The sequence below is a fragment of the Mustelus asterias genome, chromosome 12, assembly GCF_964213995.1.
Source record: "Mustelus asterias chromosome 12, sMusAst1.hap1.1, whole genome shotgun sequence".
Taxonomy (NCBI): Eukaryota; Metazoa; Chordata; class Chondrichthyes; order Carcharhiniformes; family Triakidae; genus Mustelus; species Mustelus asterias.
In genome coordinates, this window is record NC_135812.1 from 51,091,889 (window position 1) to 51,107,021 (window position 15,133).

Genomic DNA, 15,133 nt, shown 5'->3' on the forward strand with positions numbered 1-15,133 from the left:
GGCCAAACCACATCCACTGGGAAAAAAAGATATAGCAAAGACACAAAAACACCCACCCAGACCAAACCCACAAACACAGTGTGTCCCCCTCTCCCAGCACGCACCCTCCCAAACAGGGCACCTGTGCCTCCAACACCTCCTTATCACGGCACCTTCACAGCACTCCGCATGGGACACGATCTCCACCTCCATTCCCATTGCGCTCACAGGTGCTATAACCTGAAAAGGTCTGTAGAAATACCAAACACTTAACACTTAACCTAACAGTCACAAAACCCATTACCCTTTGCTGGCCGACAATTTGATCGGGGTATAGCACGCAGGTTCATAAAAAAACAAATATCAGTCACCCTATTCAGAAGTTTGCTCCACAAATTTCATCGCCGCCGCCGGATCCGTGATATTGTGCTCAGTTCCATTGTTGAGAGTAATCCTCACGCAGGCTGGAAAACGAAGCCCAAACCTGAGCCCAGGACAGTCACACAGAAGTCGTTTGACATCAGCGATGGCTGCCCTTCTCCTTGCCACCGCCGGGGTAAAATCTGGAAATATCAACAGCTTATTTTCCTGGTACCTCAGAGTGGTGCCTGTGCTGCTTGCTGCAGGATTCTGTCTCGTGCTGAGGTGTAATGTACTCGTGCAAAAATGGGCTGAGGAGCTTCTCCCGATCTGGGCTTTGCCCTTAACACTCTCTGTGCACGATCCAGAAGCGGCTCATCCTCAAGTTCCAGCACATTCTTCAATAGCCGGGCAACAAAGTCTGTGATATTTGGGCCCTTGATTCCCTCCGGAAGGTTTATCAGATGGATGTTGTTTCGTCTTTGGCGTCCTTCCATCTCATCACATTTCTCCCTCCGACGTCAAATGAGTAACTTGGCTCTTCAGCTCGAAGGTAGCGTTTCCACTAAATGCCTCCGAGTCCTCAAGCTCCTTCAAGCGGTTCTCATGGGTGACGGTGACACCTTGGAGAGATTTAACAGATGATCCGAGCTCCTCTCTCAGCTCGTCTATCTTGGCCTGCAACTCAGTGGCTCACCGGTCCAACTTACTGTCCAATCTTTGCATGGCCTCCATAATAGCTTCCCGTGTCCTTTCGCTCAGCATGCTCTGTTCAGGGATCCCTCCAGGAGAGCATGATGGGGATCCCCCCTCTGCCCCTGTGGTCCCACTCTTCGATTTTGGTTTGCCTCCTGCCATTTTGCCGGTGCCAGCGCCTGTGTGCTTACCCATTTCCTCCAGCCTGGAGCGCTATTTCTCGGTCCACGTTTCAAGCTGTCTCGCTGTTCGATCTACCAGAGTTCTTACATGGATTGCTTTTCACCTTACTTCTGCGAACAGAAGCAGCAAAGGGCTCCCAGCTGAGCTGCAAGTTGCAACTCTTCTCCCTCACTTTAATTCACCCTTGGTTGGGTGAAGAAAGAAACAGCAGTGTCCCCAGGTTGATCTGACAGTTGCAGTTTTTATGATACAGGAGTTCTTCCCTGGGCTGCCCCCCACCACCCATACAGGAGTTCTTCCCTGGGCTGCCCCCCCCACCCTAAACCAATTCACACTTGACTGAGCGAAAAAACTACAAGATGGTTCCAGGCTGAACTACAAGTCCCAGCATGCTTCCTCTCACACCAGCGCCACCTTTGATCCCTAAATAGTTCTATTTTGTTAATAAAGATTTACAGTTAACCTACTGAAGACTACAAAGGCCACTTTAAGACTCACCATTCTGTAACTAACACCTTCCCAACACAATGACAGCAAGGGATTAAAAACCCTCAACTTGTTAAAATGCTGAATTAAGCACAGATGCTGGAAGACAAAACCTCAGTGAAAATTCTGAGTGCACAAACTGAGTCGATATCTTTCAAAACACACGAGAAACTAAACTCCTCAACAAACCAAACTGTTTGAGATCCGAACAAACACATTGCTGTGTCATCACAAATGATGTGGAGATGCCGGCATTGGACTGGGGTGAACACAGTAAGAGTTTTAACAACACCAGGTTAAAGTCCAACAGGTTCATTTGGCAAACACCATTAGCTTTCGGAGCGCTGCTCCTTCATCAGATGGAGTGGAAATGAACCAGGGGGAAATAATGACCTCATTTCCACAATTAGGAAATGGAAGCAGGTTTTGGGAAAGCTAAATCATACAGCCAGGTACAACAATACATTGAAAATGCACTCAAAGAAGTTGGAGCCTTGAAAGACTCTTTGAAGAATCAATGCGCGTCCCGAGAAGAAACATGAGGAGTTAAAAAATACATTGAATGCCCCTTCAGAATAAAACTGCTTTGCAGCTATAAGTAGTGACAAAGCAATACACTGAAATGCAGAGATGACAAGAGTGGAACAAGAAAATAAACAGTTAAAAGAACAATTAATTATCTTTCAGGATCAAATTCAAAAACAGTATAGTACCCTTCAACAAAATGATGGTTTAAATCCTTACTTGAACAGCAGAATGGCAGAACAAATGCAACAAGACTGTTCAATTACAAGAAAACTCAAGATGAAGTAATTGAGCTTTGCAATGAAAAGGAAAACTTGCTGAAGGACCTTCACATGTTATGAGAATCTCTTCAATCAGAATTTGTTCCTCTGGAACATTACAAAATGAAAAAAAGAATTTACTGCCACTCTGAAAGAACTAAAGTATGAGTTGGCAGAGAAGACTCAGGAATGTTCAACATTCTGGGGGGAAGTTGAGAAGTCCAGGAAAGATATAATAAATAAATAAGAAGGCAGCACTAAAGAAAACAGTTGCATATTCGGAAGGAGCCTTGGAAAAACATTACATTCTCAAAGAGATGATTCCATGATACACGAAGAGATGAAAATCAAGAACATTGAATGGCAGGCAAAGGTAGTGAAGACTATGAGGTGTCTCAGAAACAATTGGTAACGGCGCAGTTACAGAATGTGAGCTTGACGGAGAGCACGGAGGAATTATAGTCTGCCAAAGATAAACTGATCAGCATTGAGAATCCACTTTAACGTATGAATGATGAGTTTGTAAAGGAAAAAACAAGAACCAATGAGAACACTGGAGTATCGCTCACAGAAAGTGGAACATTTGAAATAGGACTTGAAATGCTTAAATGCTGAATTTGTACATACAAGTTCAACAAAGATACACCTTCAATTAAAACTTGAGGAACTTCAAGCATCAGGTATCTTGAGTGAACATTGTGAGGAATGCCTAGCAGAGCCAAAGGAATCAGAATTAATATCCAAATGGGATAAACTCCGATCACCCTGAACAAAATGATGGGCGGGATGTGTGATCAGGAAGAGGAAATCCCGACTGTGAAAGCAGATAAGGAGAATTCTAAGAAACACATTGTGGGTCTACTGAGTGAACGGAAAGAGTGAAATCACCAGGCAAGGAGGATTCTAAACAGAACCAAGTGCCCAAGTGAAGCTATCAAACTTACATAAGAGTTCACAGATAACTTGGAAACAAAGGCAACTCAACTCACCAGAGTCATTGCTGAGCTGAATAAAAAGATTCCTATGCTCAAAAACAACTGGAAAATAAGTAAGTAATCAAAAATTTGGCTAAAATTGTAAAACAACTGGGAATGAAGGTTCCATTGTGGAAACACAAATATCCACATTCATTGAAACAACCCACTCAACAAGATAGAGGCAATGTGGAGACAGGCACAATGGCCGTCCACTCCAAAGAAAATGTTTTGAGTAACAGCAATGGGGTAGCAAGGGGTGACACAGCGGCACAGTGGTTAGCACTGCTGCCTCACAGAGCCAGGTTCCTGGGTTCGATTCTCGGCTTGGGTGACTCTTTGTTTGAAGTTTGCACATTCTCCCATCGGTTTCCTCCGGGTGCTCCGGTTTCCTCCCACACTCCAAAGATGTGCAGGTTAGGTGCATTGGCCATGCTAAATTGCCCCTTAGTATCCCAAGATGTGTAGATTAGGGGATTGCAGGGTAAATACATGGAGTTAGGGGGATAGGGTGGGGGCTGAGCCTGGGTAGGATGCTCTATTGGAGAGTCAGTTCAGTCTCAATGTGCTGAATGGCCTCTTTCTGCACTGTAGAGATTCTGTGAACCACTGATCAACATAGGTTAGACCAAGGAGAGCCAATGGATGTTATCTATCTTGACTTCCAAAAGGCCTTTGACAAGGTGCCTCACGGGAGACTGCTGAGTAAAATAAGGGCCCATGGTATTCGAGGCAAGGTACTAACATGGATTGACGATTGGCTGTCAGACAGAAGGCAGAGAGTTGGGATAAAAGGTTCTTTCTCAGAATGGCAACCGGTGACAAGTGGTGTCCCGCAGGGTTCAGTGTTGGGGCCACAGCTGTTCTCTTTATATATTAACGATCTAGATGACGGGACTGGGAGCATTCTGGCCAAGTTTGCCGATGATACAAAGATAGGTGGAGGGGCAGGTAGTATTGAGGAGGTGGGGAGGCTGCAGAAAGATTTAGACAGTTTAGGAGAGTGGTCCAAGAAGTGGCTGATGAAATTCAACGTGGGCAAGTGCGAGGTCGTACACTTTGGAAAAAAGAATAGAGGCATGGACTATTTTCTAAACGGTGACAAAATTCATAATGCTAAAGTGCAAAGGGACTTGGGAGTCCTAGTCCAGGATTCTCTAAAGGTAAACTTGCAGGTTGAGTCCGTAATTAAGAAAGCAAATGTAATGTTGTCATTTATCTCAAGAGGCTTGGAATACAAAAGCAGGGATGTACTTCTGAGGCTTTATAAAGCACTGGTTAGGCCCCATTTGGAGTACTGTGAGCAATTTTGGGCCCCACACCTCAGGAAGGACATACTGGCACTGGAGCGGGTCCAGCGGAGATTCACACGGATGATCCCAGGAATGGTAGGCCTGACATACGATGAACGTCTGAGGATCGTGGGATTATATTCATTGGAGTTTAGGAGGTTGAGGGGAGATCTGATAGAAACTTACAAGATAATGAACGGCTTAGATAGGATGGACGTAGGGAAGTTGTTTCCATTAACAGGGGAGACTAGGACGCGGGGGCACAGCCTTAGAATAAAAGGGAGTCACTTTAGAACAGAGATGAGGAGAAATTTCTTCAGCCAGAGAGTGGTGGGTCTGTGGAATTCATTGCCACAGAGGGCTGTGGAGGCCGAGACGTTGAGCGTCTTCAAGACAGAAATTGATAAATTCTTGATTTCTCGAGGAATTAAGGGCTATGGGGAGAGAGCGGGTAAATGGAGTTGAAATCAACCATGATTGAATGGTGGAGTGGACTCGATGGGCCGAATGGCCTTACTTCCGCTCCTATGTCTTATGGTCTTATGGTCTTAACACAACAGCTGGACTGACTAAGTGCCGTTCAACATGAAAGGATGGAAGAGAAGAACGAAACTATACCCAGGTGCCGAGCCACCCTCCAAACCAACAACAAGAATTAGAACCAACATAGTGGGAGGCACAGTGGCACAGTGGTTAGCACTGCTGCCTCACAGACCTGGGTTCAATTCCGGCCTCGGGTGACTGTGCGGAGTTTGCTTGTTCTCCCTTTGTCTGCGTGAGTTTCCTTCGGGTGCTCCGGTTTTCTCCCATAGTCCGAAAAATGTGCAGGTTAGGTTAATTGCCCATGCTAAATTGTCCCTTAGTGTCAGGGGGATTAGCATGGTGAATACATAGGGTCAACGGGATAAGGTTGGGTGAGATTATGGTCAGTGCAGATTCGGTGGGCTGAATGGCCTCCTTCTGCACTAGAGATTCTATGGATAGAGTCAACTACTCCTCTGACAGAATGGTGAATGAGATCCCTCCAAATTGCCTGAAACTTCAACTTCAAGGGTAGTGAGTTTGCTGTAATAATGGTAATATAGTAATAACAATAATGTTAAATTAGCAATAATGTGGTAACAATGTAAACACATGAGACTGATAACAGTATAAGACATGAAGTAAACTAATCCACATGGTGCATCCCATTCAATTTCTGGTCAATGGTAACCCCAGGATGCTGATAGTGGGAGATGGTGAGATTCTCTCTTGTTGAAAATAGTCAATGCCTGGCATATGTGGCACAGATGTTACTTGCCACAGTAGGATGTGGAATCAGTAGGAAGGAGACTGTAGTTTATGATTGTGACTTGTGTAAGCTATTGTGAGAGAATATATTTTCGTCAGAAGATCAGTTAAAACTTGTATGTTGAAATATGATGAGATCAGCATGTTAATCAATTATAATCAATGTAATCAATGCATGTTGACCAATGTGATGAAATCAGTATGTTAATCACTTATAATCAATGAATGTAAACAGGATCGGCCTTGGGAAACAATGGTTGTTGTTCAGTTACTCAACTTAATGTAACCGTGACCAAGAAGGAAAGAATAAAGTATTGTGACTATTCGGCTTAGGCTAGCTAAGCCACGATTGTTGTATAAACAGAACTATTTGGATAAGGACAAGGTTGTAACTACAATGGTTTCATGAAGCAAGTAATGCATCAATTAGTGACCAATCCAAAACGAGGCAGATAACCAGTAGGTTCAGCAACAATAGTGGTTAAAGAAAGCCGACCTTGGGAATGAGATAAGAGATCTCGGGGCATGTAACTGCAGCGTGCATAAAAAGGTTGTAAGCGAGCGGTTCGTTGGATTGTTCCGGACATCCCGGTTTTGTTGTCTCGTACTGGAGAATAAAGTCTTACTACCTGGAAGATCAAGACTCAGACTCTCTGTTTCGATTGGCTAAAGTCCTTTGTCGTCCTGGGGAACCACGACACTATCCAACTCTCAGGGATATCACGTGACTAACATGCATTCTATCTTTGGCTACCTGCTGAAATTGAGTGTGATATCATTATTTTTCTAATTTTCAGGTCTGTTAGGATTGAGAAAAGTCCAACACCCCTTATCACCCAAATCTAAATGTTCTCCAGGATTTGTTGCATTTGGACATGGACTGCTTCAGTATCTGTGGAGTCGCATATGATACTGAACATTGTGGAATCATCAGCAAACATCCCACTTTGGACCTTATGACGGAGGGAAGGTCATTGGTGAAGCAGTTGAAGATGGTTGGGTCTGGGACACTACCCTGAGGAACTCCTGCAGTGATGTCCTGGAGCTGAGATGATTGACCTCCAATCACCACAACCATCTTCCTTTGTGCCCGGTACAACTTCAACCAGCGGAGTTTTCCCCTAATTCCCGTTGACTCCAATTCTGCTAGGATTGATGCCAGATATGGTCAAATTCTGCCTTGATGTCAAGGGATAGAATTGATGTGCTTAAGATGATAAAAGGCATTGAAAGGATAGTTAGAGGGAAACTATTTCCTCTTGGGGAAGATCAAAACAAGGGCAATAAAAAATGAAATTCAACCTAGGGGTGATGCCAAGAATTTTGCTAGGGATCCTTGATGCCACACTCGATCGAATGCGGCCTTGATGTCAAGGGCAATCACTCTCACCTCACCTCTGGAATTCAGCTCTTTTGTCCAGGTTTGAACCCAAGGTTGTAATGAGGTCTTTGTGCCACTCTGCTCTGTATGCCATTACTATGCTCTGTCAGAATCACACCTGTGTTAGGATGCTGAAGAGTTAAGGTCCTGATATCTCTGTTATTTGACTCACTGACCAGATGTCTGCTGTGTTCCAGCACAGTTACAGAGGCTGAGGGTGAGCACCTCTGAGGAGGTCTCCAGCTTACGGGAAAGCAGCAAGCAGGAGGCGATGGCCTTGTGGTATTATCGCTACATTATTTATCCAGAAACCCAGCTAGTGTTCTGGGGACCTAGGTTCAAATCCCACCACGGTAGATGGTGGAATTTGAATTCAATAAAAAATATCTGGAATTAAGAATCTACTGATGACCATGAAACCATTGTCGATTGTCGGAAAAAACAATCTGGTTCACTAAAGTCCTTTAGGGAAGGAAATCTGTCATCCTTACCTGGTCTGACCTACATATGACTCCAGAGCCACAGCAATGTGGTTGACTCTCAACTGCCCTCGGGCAACTGGGGGCGGGCAATAAATGCTGACCAGCCAGCAACACCTATGTCCCATGAATGAATTAGAAAAAAGTAAAGTGGCATCTTAAGGTTGAGGGACTGCAGACAGGGATGGGGAAAACCTTCCAGCAGAGGCTCAGGATACTCTCACCTTCATAATTGGGTTCTTGCTCCTCACTCTCATCTGGGCTTTCGAGGGGTTCGAGAAAGGAAGCCGGCAGCCAACCACGCTTACCTTCCATTTGGCAAAACCACCAACCTGCAATGAAACACAAACTTCGTCTCTTTGGTTATATAAAAAAAAATCACATTAATTATAAAATTAGAGAATGAATACACTAGAGGTACTACTCAGGACCGAAAAATATTTGAGAAAGACAAAAAGATAAACCAATCAGAATTCACTTTCAATCATGTTGATATTCTAAAAGGTAGCCATGGCAATAAATATCCAGAATAAAACAGTGTAGTATAGTGATAAAGTAACTCTCACTCTAGTAAAATCCGAACCTATATCATTATGCACATGTTTTATATATACAGCAGGTCAGGGAAAAGTATATATTGTGCAATGCAACACATCCAATACTGACAACACAACATTCCTCCTCCTCAATCCCCCGGGGTTCAGGTCTAGGCTCCCAACTCGTCGGGGTGTTTGTTAAGGTGCAATCCAATCTAAAATGATTCAGCGGAGAGGGCCAAACCAGGGCAAAGCTGTTTAAGAGCCTGTGATCTCCGGGTAAGCGTTTTCCAAGGCGACCTTCACGACACACGATGGCGCAGAGTCGCTGAGCAGAAACTGATAACCAAGTTCCGCACACATGAGGACGGCGTCAACCGGGATCTTGGGTTTATGTCACACTATCTGTAACCCCCACGACTTGCCTGGACTTGCAGAATCTTACTGGCTGTCCTGTCTGGAGACAATACACATCTCTTTAGCCTGTCTTAATGCTCTCTCCATTCACATTGTTTGTACCTTTAAGACTTGATTAGTTGTAAGGATTCGCATTCCAACCATTATTCTGTAAATTGAGTCTGTGTCTTTATATGCCCTGTTTGTGAACAGAATTCCCACTCACCTGAAGAAGGAGCTTAAGGCTCCGAAAGCTTGTGTGGCTTTTGCTACCAAATAAACCTGTTGGACTTTAACCTGGTGTTGTTAACCTTCTTACTATAAGAGGGGATTGATAAGGTGTTGAGCCAGGTTTCAGGGTGCTGGGAAGGTTTGATGGACAAGCTGGTCTTGTCATGCTTATTTGCATGTTTATAAAAGAATGTGGTGACTAAGGTTTAGGGCTAAGTTAGTCTTGTGGTTAGGTACATTCACAAAGCTGATATTACAAAAGTTTTGAGCAGAGCTGGTCCAGAGGAATCAATAACTAGGAAGATGAGGAGTAAGGTTTCCATTTCTGAGGAATTATCAGTTGCTGCAATGATAGTTTCGCTGCGATGATGACTTTATCTTCCGGGACGATCCTGCCAGGATGCTGCCATGTAATAATCCCCCCCAGAACCTTTAACAGCGCAGTGATCCTCAGTGCTGCATTGATGTGCTGTGTGAAATGCTGTGTTTAACTTGGCCCAGGAGTCCCTACAGTATCTTTCAAAGGCTGTTAGCCCAGCCTACAGGCATCTGAATTTCCTGTCCCAGACCATTAACCAAGCCCAGGAATATCGGAGTTTCCTGCCTCATTCATAGGCACCAACAGAATTACCCATGGCAAAGGATGGGGTCATGATGTGGAGATGCCGGCGTTGGACTGGGGTGAACACAGTAAGAAGTTGGACTTTAACCTGGTGTTGTTAAACTTCTTAAAGGATGGGGTGGCAATGGAGCTGAGTACTGCTGGAGGTCAAAGACACCTCCAGATATATTCCTGGCTATCAGACTTGGGGTTCTCATACTGCTGCTGCAAGATTCACTGTTAAGTTGCAAAAGATTCTAATATTTCCTCAGGTTCCTATTCTTGCTACCAACCCCCCAATCCAAGGAGGCATTCCTTAGCAAGTCCACTCTGCTTCTGTGACTGGATGGGGAGATGGGAATGAGTAATAGTCACAGCCTCCCCATCCCACCCCCGTGCATTGGCTTAGTTATCATTGTAGGTTCAGGCACTGCTCAGCCCCTTACAGAGAAGTCCCCCAAATCTTTCAGCAGGGTAAAGCACGTGGAAACATGGTCAAAGAGGCGTCCACTCCTCTTTGTCCTGTCCTGACCTGGGGGCGGCACGGTAGCACAGTGGTTAGCACTGCTGCCTCACAGCACCAGGGACCCGGGTTCAATTCCGGCCTCGGGTGACTGTCTGTGTGGAGTTTGCACATTCTCCCCCTATCTGTGTGTGTTTCCTCTGGGTGCTCCAGTTTCCTCCCACAATCCAAAGATGTGCGGGTTAGGTTGATTGGCCATGCTAAATTGCCCTTTGGTATCCCAGGATGTTTAGATTAGGTGGATTAGCAGGGTAAATACATGGGGTTACAGGGATAGGGGATGGATGGGTTTGTTGTCGGTGCAGACTCAATGGGTCGAATGGCCTCCTTTTGCACTGTAGGGATTCTATGATTCATTCAGCCCTGGTCATTCCCAGAGAGAGAGAGCCAGCACAACCAGCCCATATAAATACATGATCAAAGTAAATAGAAGCAGCTTTCTGTGACAAATACTTGGAGAAGATTTATGTATCTCTGAGGAAGTGGGCCTTCTTACCATTTTCACTTTTCTCCACAACCTCGACAATATCCCCTGTCTGAATATTCATCTCGTATTTGGAATTCTTTTTGTAGTCTGTGATTGAACGATACAATTGGAGTAAAATTGGACCTGTGATTTCTAGAAAGAGACAACCACGTTAATAGAAGGGAAAAAATGATGAAAGAAAAGAGTTAATCAAAACATTAAAAAAACATTCTTGGAAATATAGTGCACCCCTCTGGAAATTCTTACCTTCCATCATCATAATTTCACAAACGCTGTTTACAAGAGGTGCAAGGTACGTACAGAATATATTAACAATCTATCTCTACAAATATTTTCTGTCAGCTTTTTCAATTATAAATTCCTATGTCATCATTTAGATGGTAAATGCCGATGTAAATGTCATATGTAGACAGAGACTCAATTGCAAGATAATGGTTGGAATGTGAGTCTTTACAGTTAATCAAGTCTTTACAGGTCCAGACAGTGCGAGTGGAGAGAGGGATAATCACAGGTTAAAGAGGTGTGAATTGTCTCAAGCCTGGACAGTTCGCAGGATTTTGCAAGCCCAGGCCAAATGGTGGGGTTACACGTAGTGTGACATGAACCCAAGATCCCGGTTGAGGCCGTCCTCATGCATGCGGAGTTGTAAAGACTTGATTACCTGTAAAGACTCACATTCCAAACATTATCTTGCAATTGTGCCTTTGTCTATTTATGCCGTGTTTGCGAACCCATCTCTCCACTCATCTGATGAAGGAGCAGCGGTCCGAAAGCTCGTGATTTCAAATAAACCTGTTGGACTTTAACCTGGTGTTGCGAGACTGCTTACTGTGCCCACCCCAGTCCAACGCCGGCATCTCCACATTATGTAAATATGTCTCACTGCAATTACACCTTCCTACCAGCAGTGGAGGTGTGGAGCCACAATTATGCATCATCTAGCGCCTCAGCCAGCACTGCAGGGATACTCTTCTGCTTTAACCAACTCCATGGGTGGGATTTTCTGGCTGCCCCAGGGGCAGAAATTCCAGCCTGAAGTCATTGGACCTTTGCATGGGAGGGGGTGGGGGGGAGTTGAGGCTGGCCGGACATGTCTAGGGGACCAGAAATCAGGGCGGCGGGGAGGGGGGGGGGGTCAGCTGGCCGGCAATGTGGGGGTCGTGGGTCTGGCCAGCGATTGAGGCCGGCAGACAGGGGCCACTGCGCTGACAGATTGGCGCATGCGTTATGCTGCTGATCTCTCCAGTGGGGATAGGCCCCGCCCACTCATTTCTTCAGCGTGAATCACGCTACTGCTCTAAGCAGTACACAGAGTGTGGGAGATTGATTTTGAAATTCCCACTGAAAAAGCCAACATGATTTCCTCCAGTCTCACCGCAAATTTGACACTTAGAATTTGTTTGGGAGAATCGCCCCCAAATTTTGTGTTGCTCCTGCACTGATAAAAGGAACTAAATTGGCTGAAATCTTGCTGAATGTTAGTCCCTATCAAGCTGTGGGACAGCTAAGAGAGGTGATTGGAGGATTCAGGGTAAAAACCCAGAGCATAGAACCATAGAACCATAGAAACCCAGTGCAGAAAGAGGCCATTCGGCCCATCGAGTCTGCACCGACCACAATCCCACCCAGGCCCTACCCCCATATCCCTACATATTTACCCGCTAATCCCTCTAACCTACGCATCTCAGGACACTAAGGGGCAATTTTAGCACGGCCAATCAACCTAACCCGCACATCTTTGGACTGTGGGAGGAAACCGGAGCACCCAGAGGAAACCCACGCAGACACGAGGAGAATGTGCAAACTCCGCACAGACAGTGACCTGAGCTGGGAATCGAACCCAGGTCCCTGGAGCTGTGAAACAGCAGTGCTAACCACTGTGCTACCGTGATGCCCAGCATGACAAGGTACAGCTTGCAAATGGACAACAATAGAAATAAACATTGGTTAGCTGCAGATTTTCAAAGCTTGACTCATTACTTCAGTGACATCTTATTTTAAGTTGAGAAACAGAGGCAGTTGCCAAGGCTTTCAATGGTAGGCTTTGACAAGATTGAAAACTTTCCCTTGGATCCCAGGGGCTTTCACCTTTCTGACTGATCTAGCGTATAGGATTGTATCAAAGCCATGTTGAAATCCATGCAGGCTAGGTCAAAATGCTACCCTCCTTGCTAATCATCCTTGTTCACTCCTCAAAACGTAAGGTCTTTCCTTAACTAGTCAATTAACAAATCTTTGCTAAATCTGTGTCTTTCTCTGATGTCCCTCCTGTCCCTCAATTTTAAAAAAATCCTTAGCAATTCCCCTCTCAATCATTTTATTCTGTTCAATATTTCATATTCTTCCTCTGTAACTATATTGTCTAAATTTGTACTGCCTTTTCTCCGAAAACCAATACAAAGTCTTCATTCAGAACCATGCCCATGCTTCCTGGTCCACACACCACTTTGTCTCTACTCAGCCTGGCTCTTTCCTTAGTTATCCTCGTTTTTATATATTTTTAAAACACCTTTGGATCATCCTTTTTACCTGCCAATATTTTCCAATGCTCTCTGCTTTGCGAATATTCCTTGTAATTTTACCTTCTTTGCTTTATAAGCCTCGACGCTTTCTATGGTAAAGAACAAAGAACAAAGAACAATACAGCACAGGAACAGGCCCTTCGGCCCTCCAAGCCCGCGCCGCTCCCCGGTCCAGGATTGAATCCTGAATCCAGGATCCCCGCCCAATTTTCCAGCCTATCTACATACCAATATCCTATCCACCGAGCTGTCCCTCACAGCTACGATGCTTTGTTCATTACAACCTATTAACTCACCCCCACCCCCCCATTCCAGACCATGTGATCTCCAGGGAGAGGCGAAAACCCAGAGTGAAAAACCCCAGGGCCAATATGGGAAAAAAAAAAATCTGGGAAATTCCTCTCCGACCCCCTGAGGCGATCGAAACGAGTCCAGGAGATCACAATGGCCCTGATCGGAAAATGCTTCCCAACCCTAGTCATTTCCACTTCCACGAACACCATATGAATTCCCTGCCCCCGAGACAGGTTCCCAACTATCCGCAGTCTCGCTCTGTACTGGCACCAGCAAGATGATCATAGAATGAAGCCTTGAAACGAGAAACAAGGAACAATTAGCCCGCACCGCTCCCTGGTCCAGACTAGACCACTCTTTTGTATCCCTCCATTCCCACTCCGTTCATATAGCTGTCTAGATAAGCCACTCCGTTCATATAGCTGTCTAGATAAGCCACTCCGTTCATATAGCTGTCTAGATAAAGGTCAAGTCTTAAAGTTAAAGTTTCTTTAATCTGCTGTTGTGAGACTTCTTACTGTGTTCACCCCAGTCCAACGCTGGCATCTCCACATCATGGCTACCATCGACACCGCAAACTGCCGGCTCCAAGTGGAGAGGATCTCCAAGAAGATCGCGCATATCGACACAGACATCAAGTTTCCTTTAACCTGGTGTTGTGAGACTTCTTACAAGATCAAGTCGCCATCGTCCCTTTGAGGGGAAGAGCTGACTGATGGTGATTTAACCTGAGGGTCACCACACCTCAGGCAAGGGGCAAGGTTGAGACCTTCATGAGTAACCTTAGCCAGTACGGAAATTGAACCCACGCTGTTGACATTGCTCTGCATCACAAACCAGCCGTCCAGCCAACTGAGCTAACCGACTTCCCCTTTCTACAGTACTGAACTCTTGGCAACTTGGAAAATACCCTTTCTCTTTTAACAAGGCAACATCTGGTCTACACTAAATTTGTTGCAATTTCTTCATTTTCCAAGGTGCTTATTAAATATAAAATTTGTAGTTCCAAACATTCCTTTTCCATGAATTTAATCAAATGACCAGACCTAATCGGGAGCATTAGAATAATCCTGTGGAACACCAACGTACCTGTTGAGTTTGATTTTGTTTTGTCTTTTGGTAACAAATAGGTTTCTGTCTTTTTTGTCCTGTAAATATCAAACACAGTTCACAAATCAACATACAGGCAATAGATAGGGATAAAGAAATGGTGGATGTGTTGAATAATTAATCTGCATCAGTATTCACTGTAAACTGAGAGGAGAACACGCCAGACATCCCTTAAAAACTAATATTGAATCAGGGACACTGACTCTCCACTAATTAACAGAAACCAAATAACAGGAATGAAGTAAATAATGGTGCTAAACAGTGACATATCCCAGGAGTGGGTGGTTTTCTTCCTGGGGGTTTTGAAGGATGTGGAGGAGAGCATCACAGATTTCCTAACTAAACCATTCCAAAGTTTCCTCAATTCAGGAACAGTTCCTTTCGATTGGATCACTGCACATTGTCACTCTGCTGCTTAAGGAAGACGAAAGAAGAAATTTGGAATTATAGACCAGTTAGCCAAACATCTTTGTCAAAAGAAACACTGGAGCCCGACATTAAGGATAGAGCAAGTGAACACCTTTCAGC

The 15,133-nt window shown here is 44.8% G+C and overlaps 1 protein-coding gene across 1 annotated transcript in view; it reads right to left on the reverse strand.

Moving 5' to 3' along the window:
* The window catches only part of ncf1 (neutrophil cytosolic factor 1), a 78,038-nt gene that overhangs the window by 42,805 nt on the left and 20,100 nt on the right, over positions 1-15,133 (reverse strand). The window contains exons 5-7 of the mRNA XM_078225221.1: positions 14,585-14,643; positions 10,689-10,811; positions 8,130-8,237 (exon numbers count right to left, since the gene is read on the reverse strand). Coding sequence (XP_078081347.1) covers positions 8,130-8,237; positions 10,689-10,811; positions 14,585-14,643 — 290 coding nt within the window. The remainder of the gene's footprint in view (positions 1-8,129; positions 8,238-10,688; positions 10,812-14,584; positions 14,644-15,133) is intronic.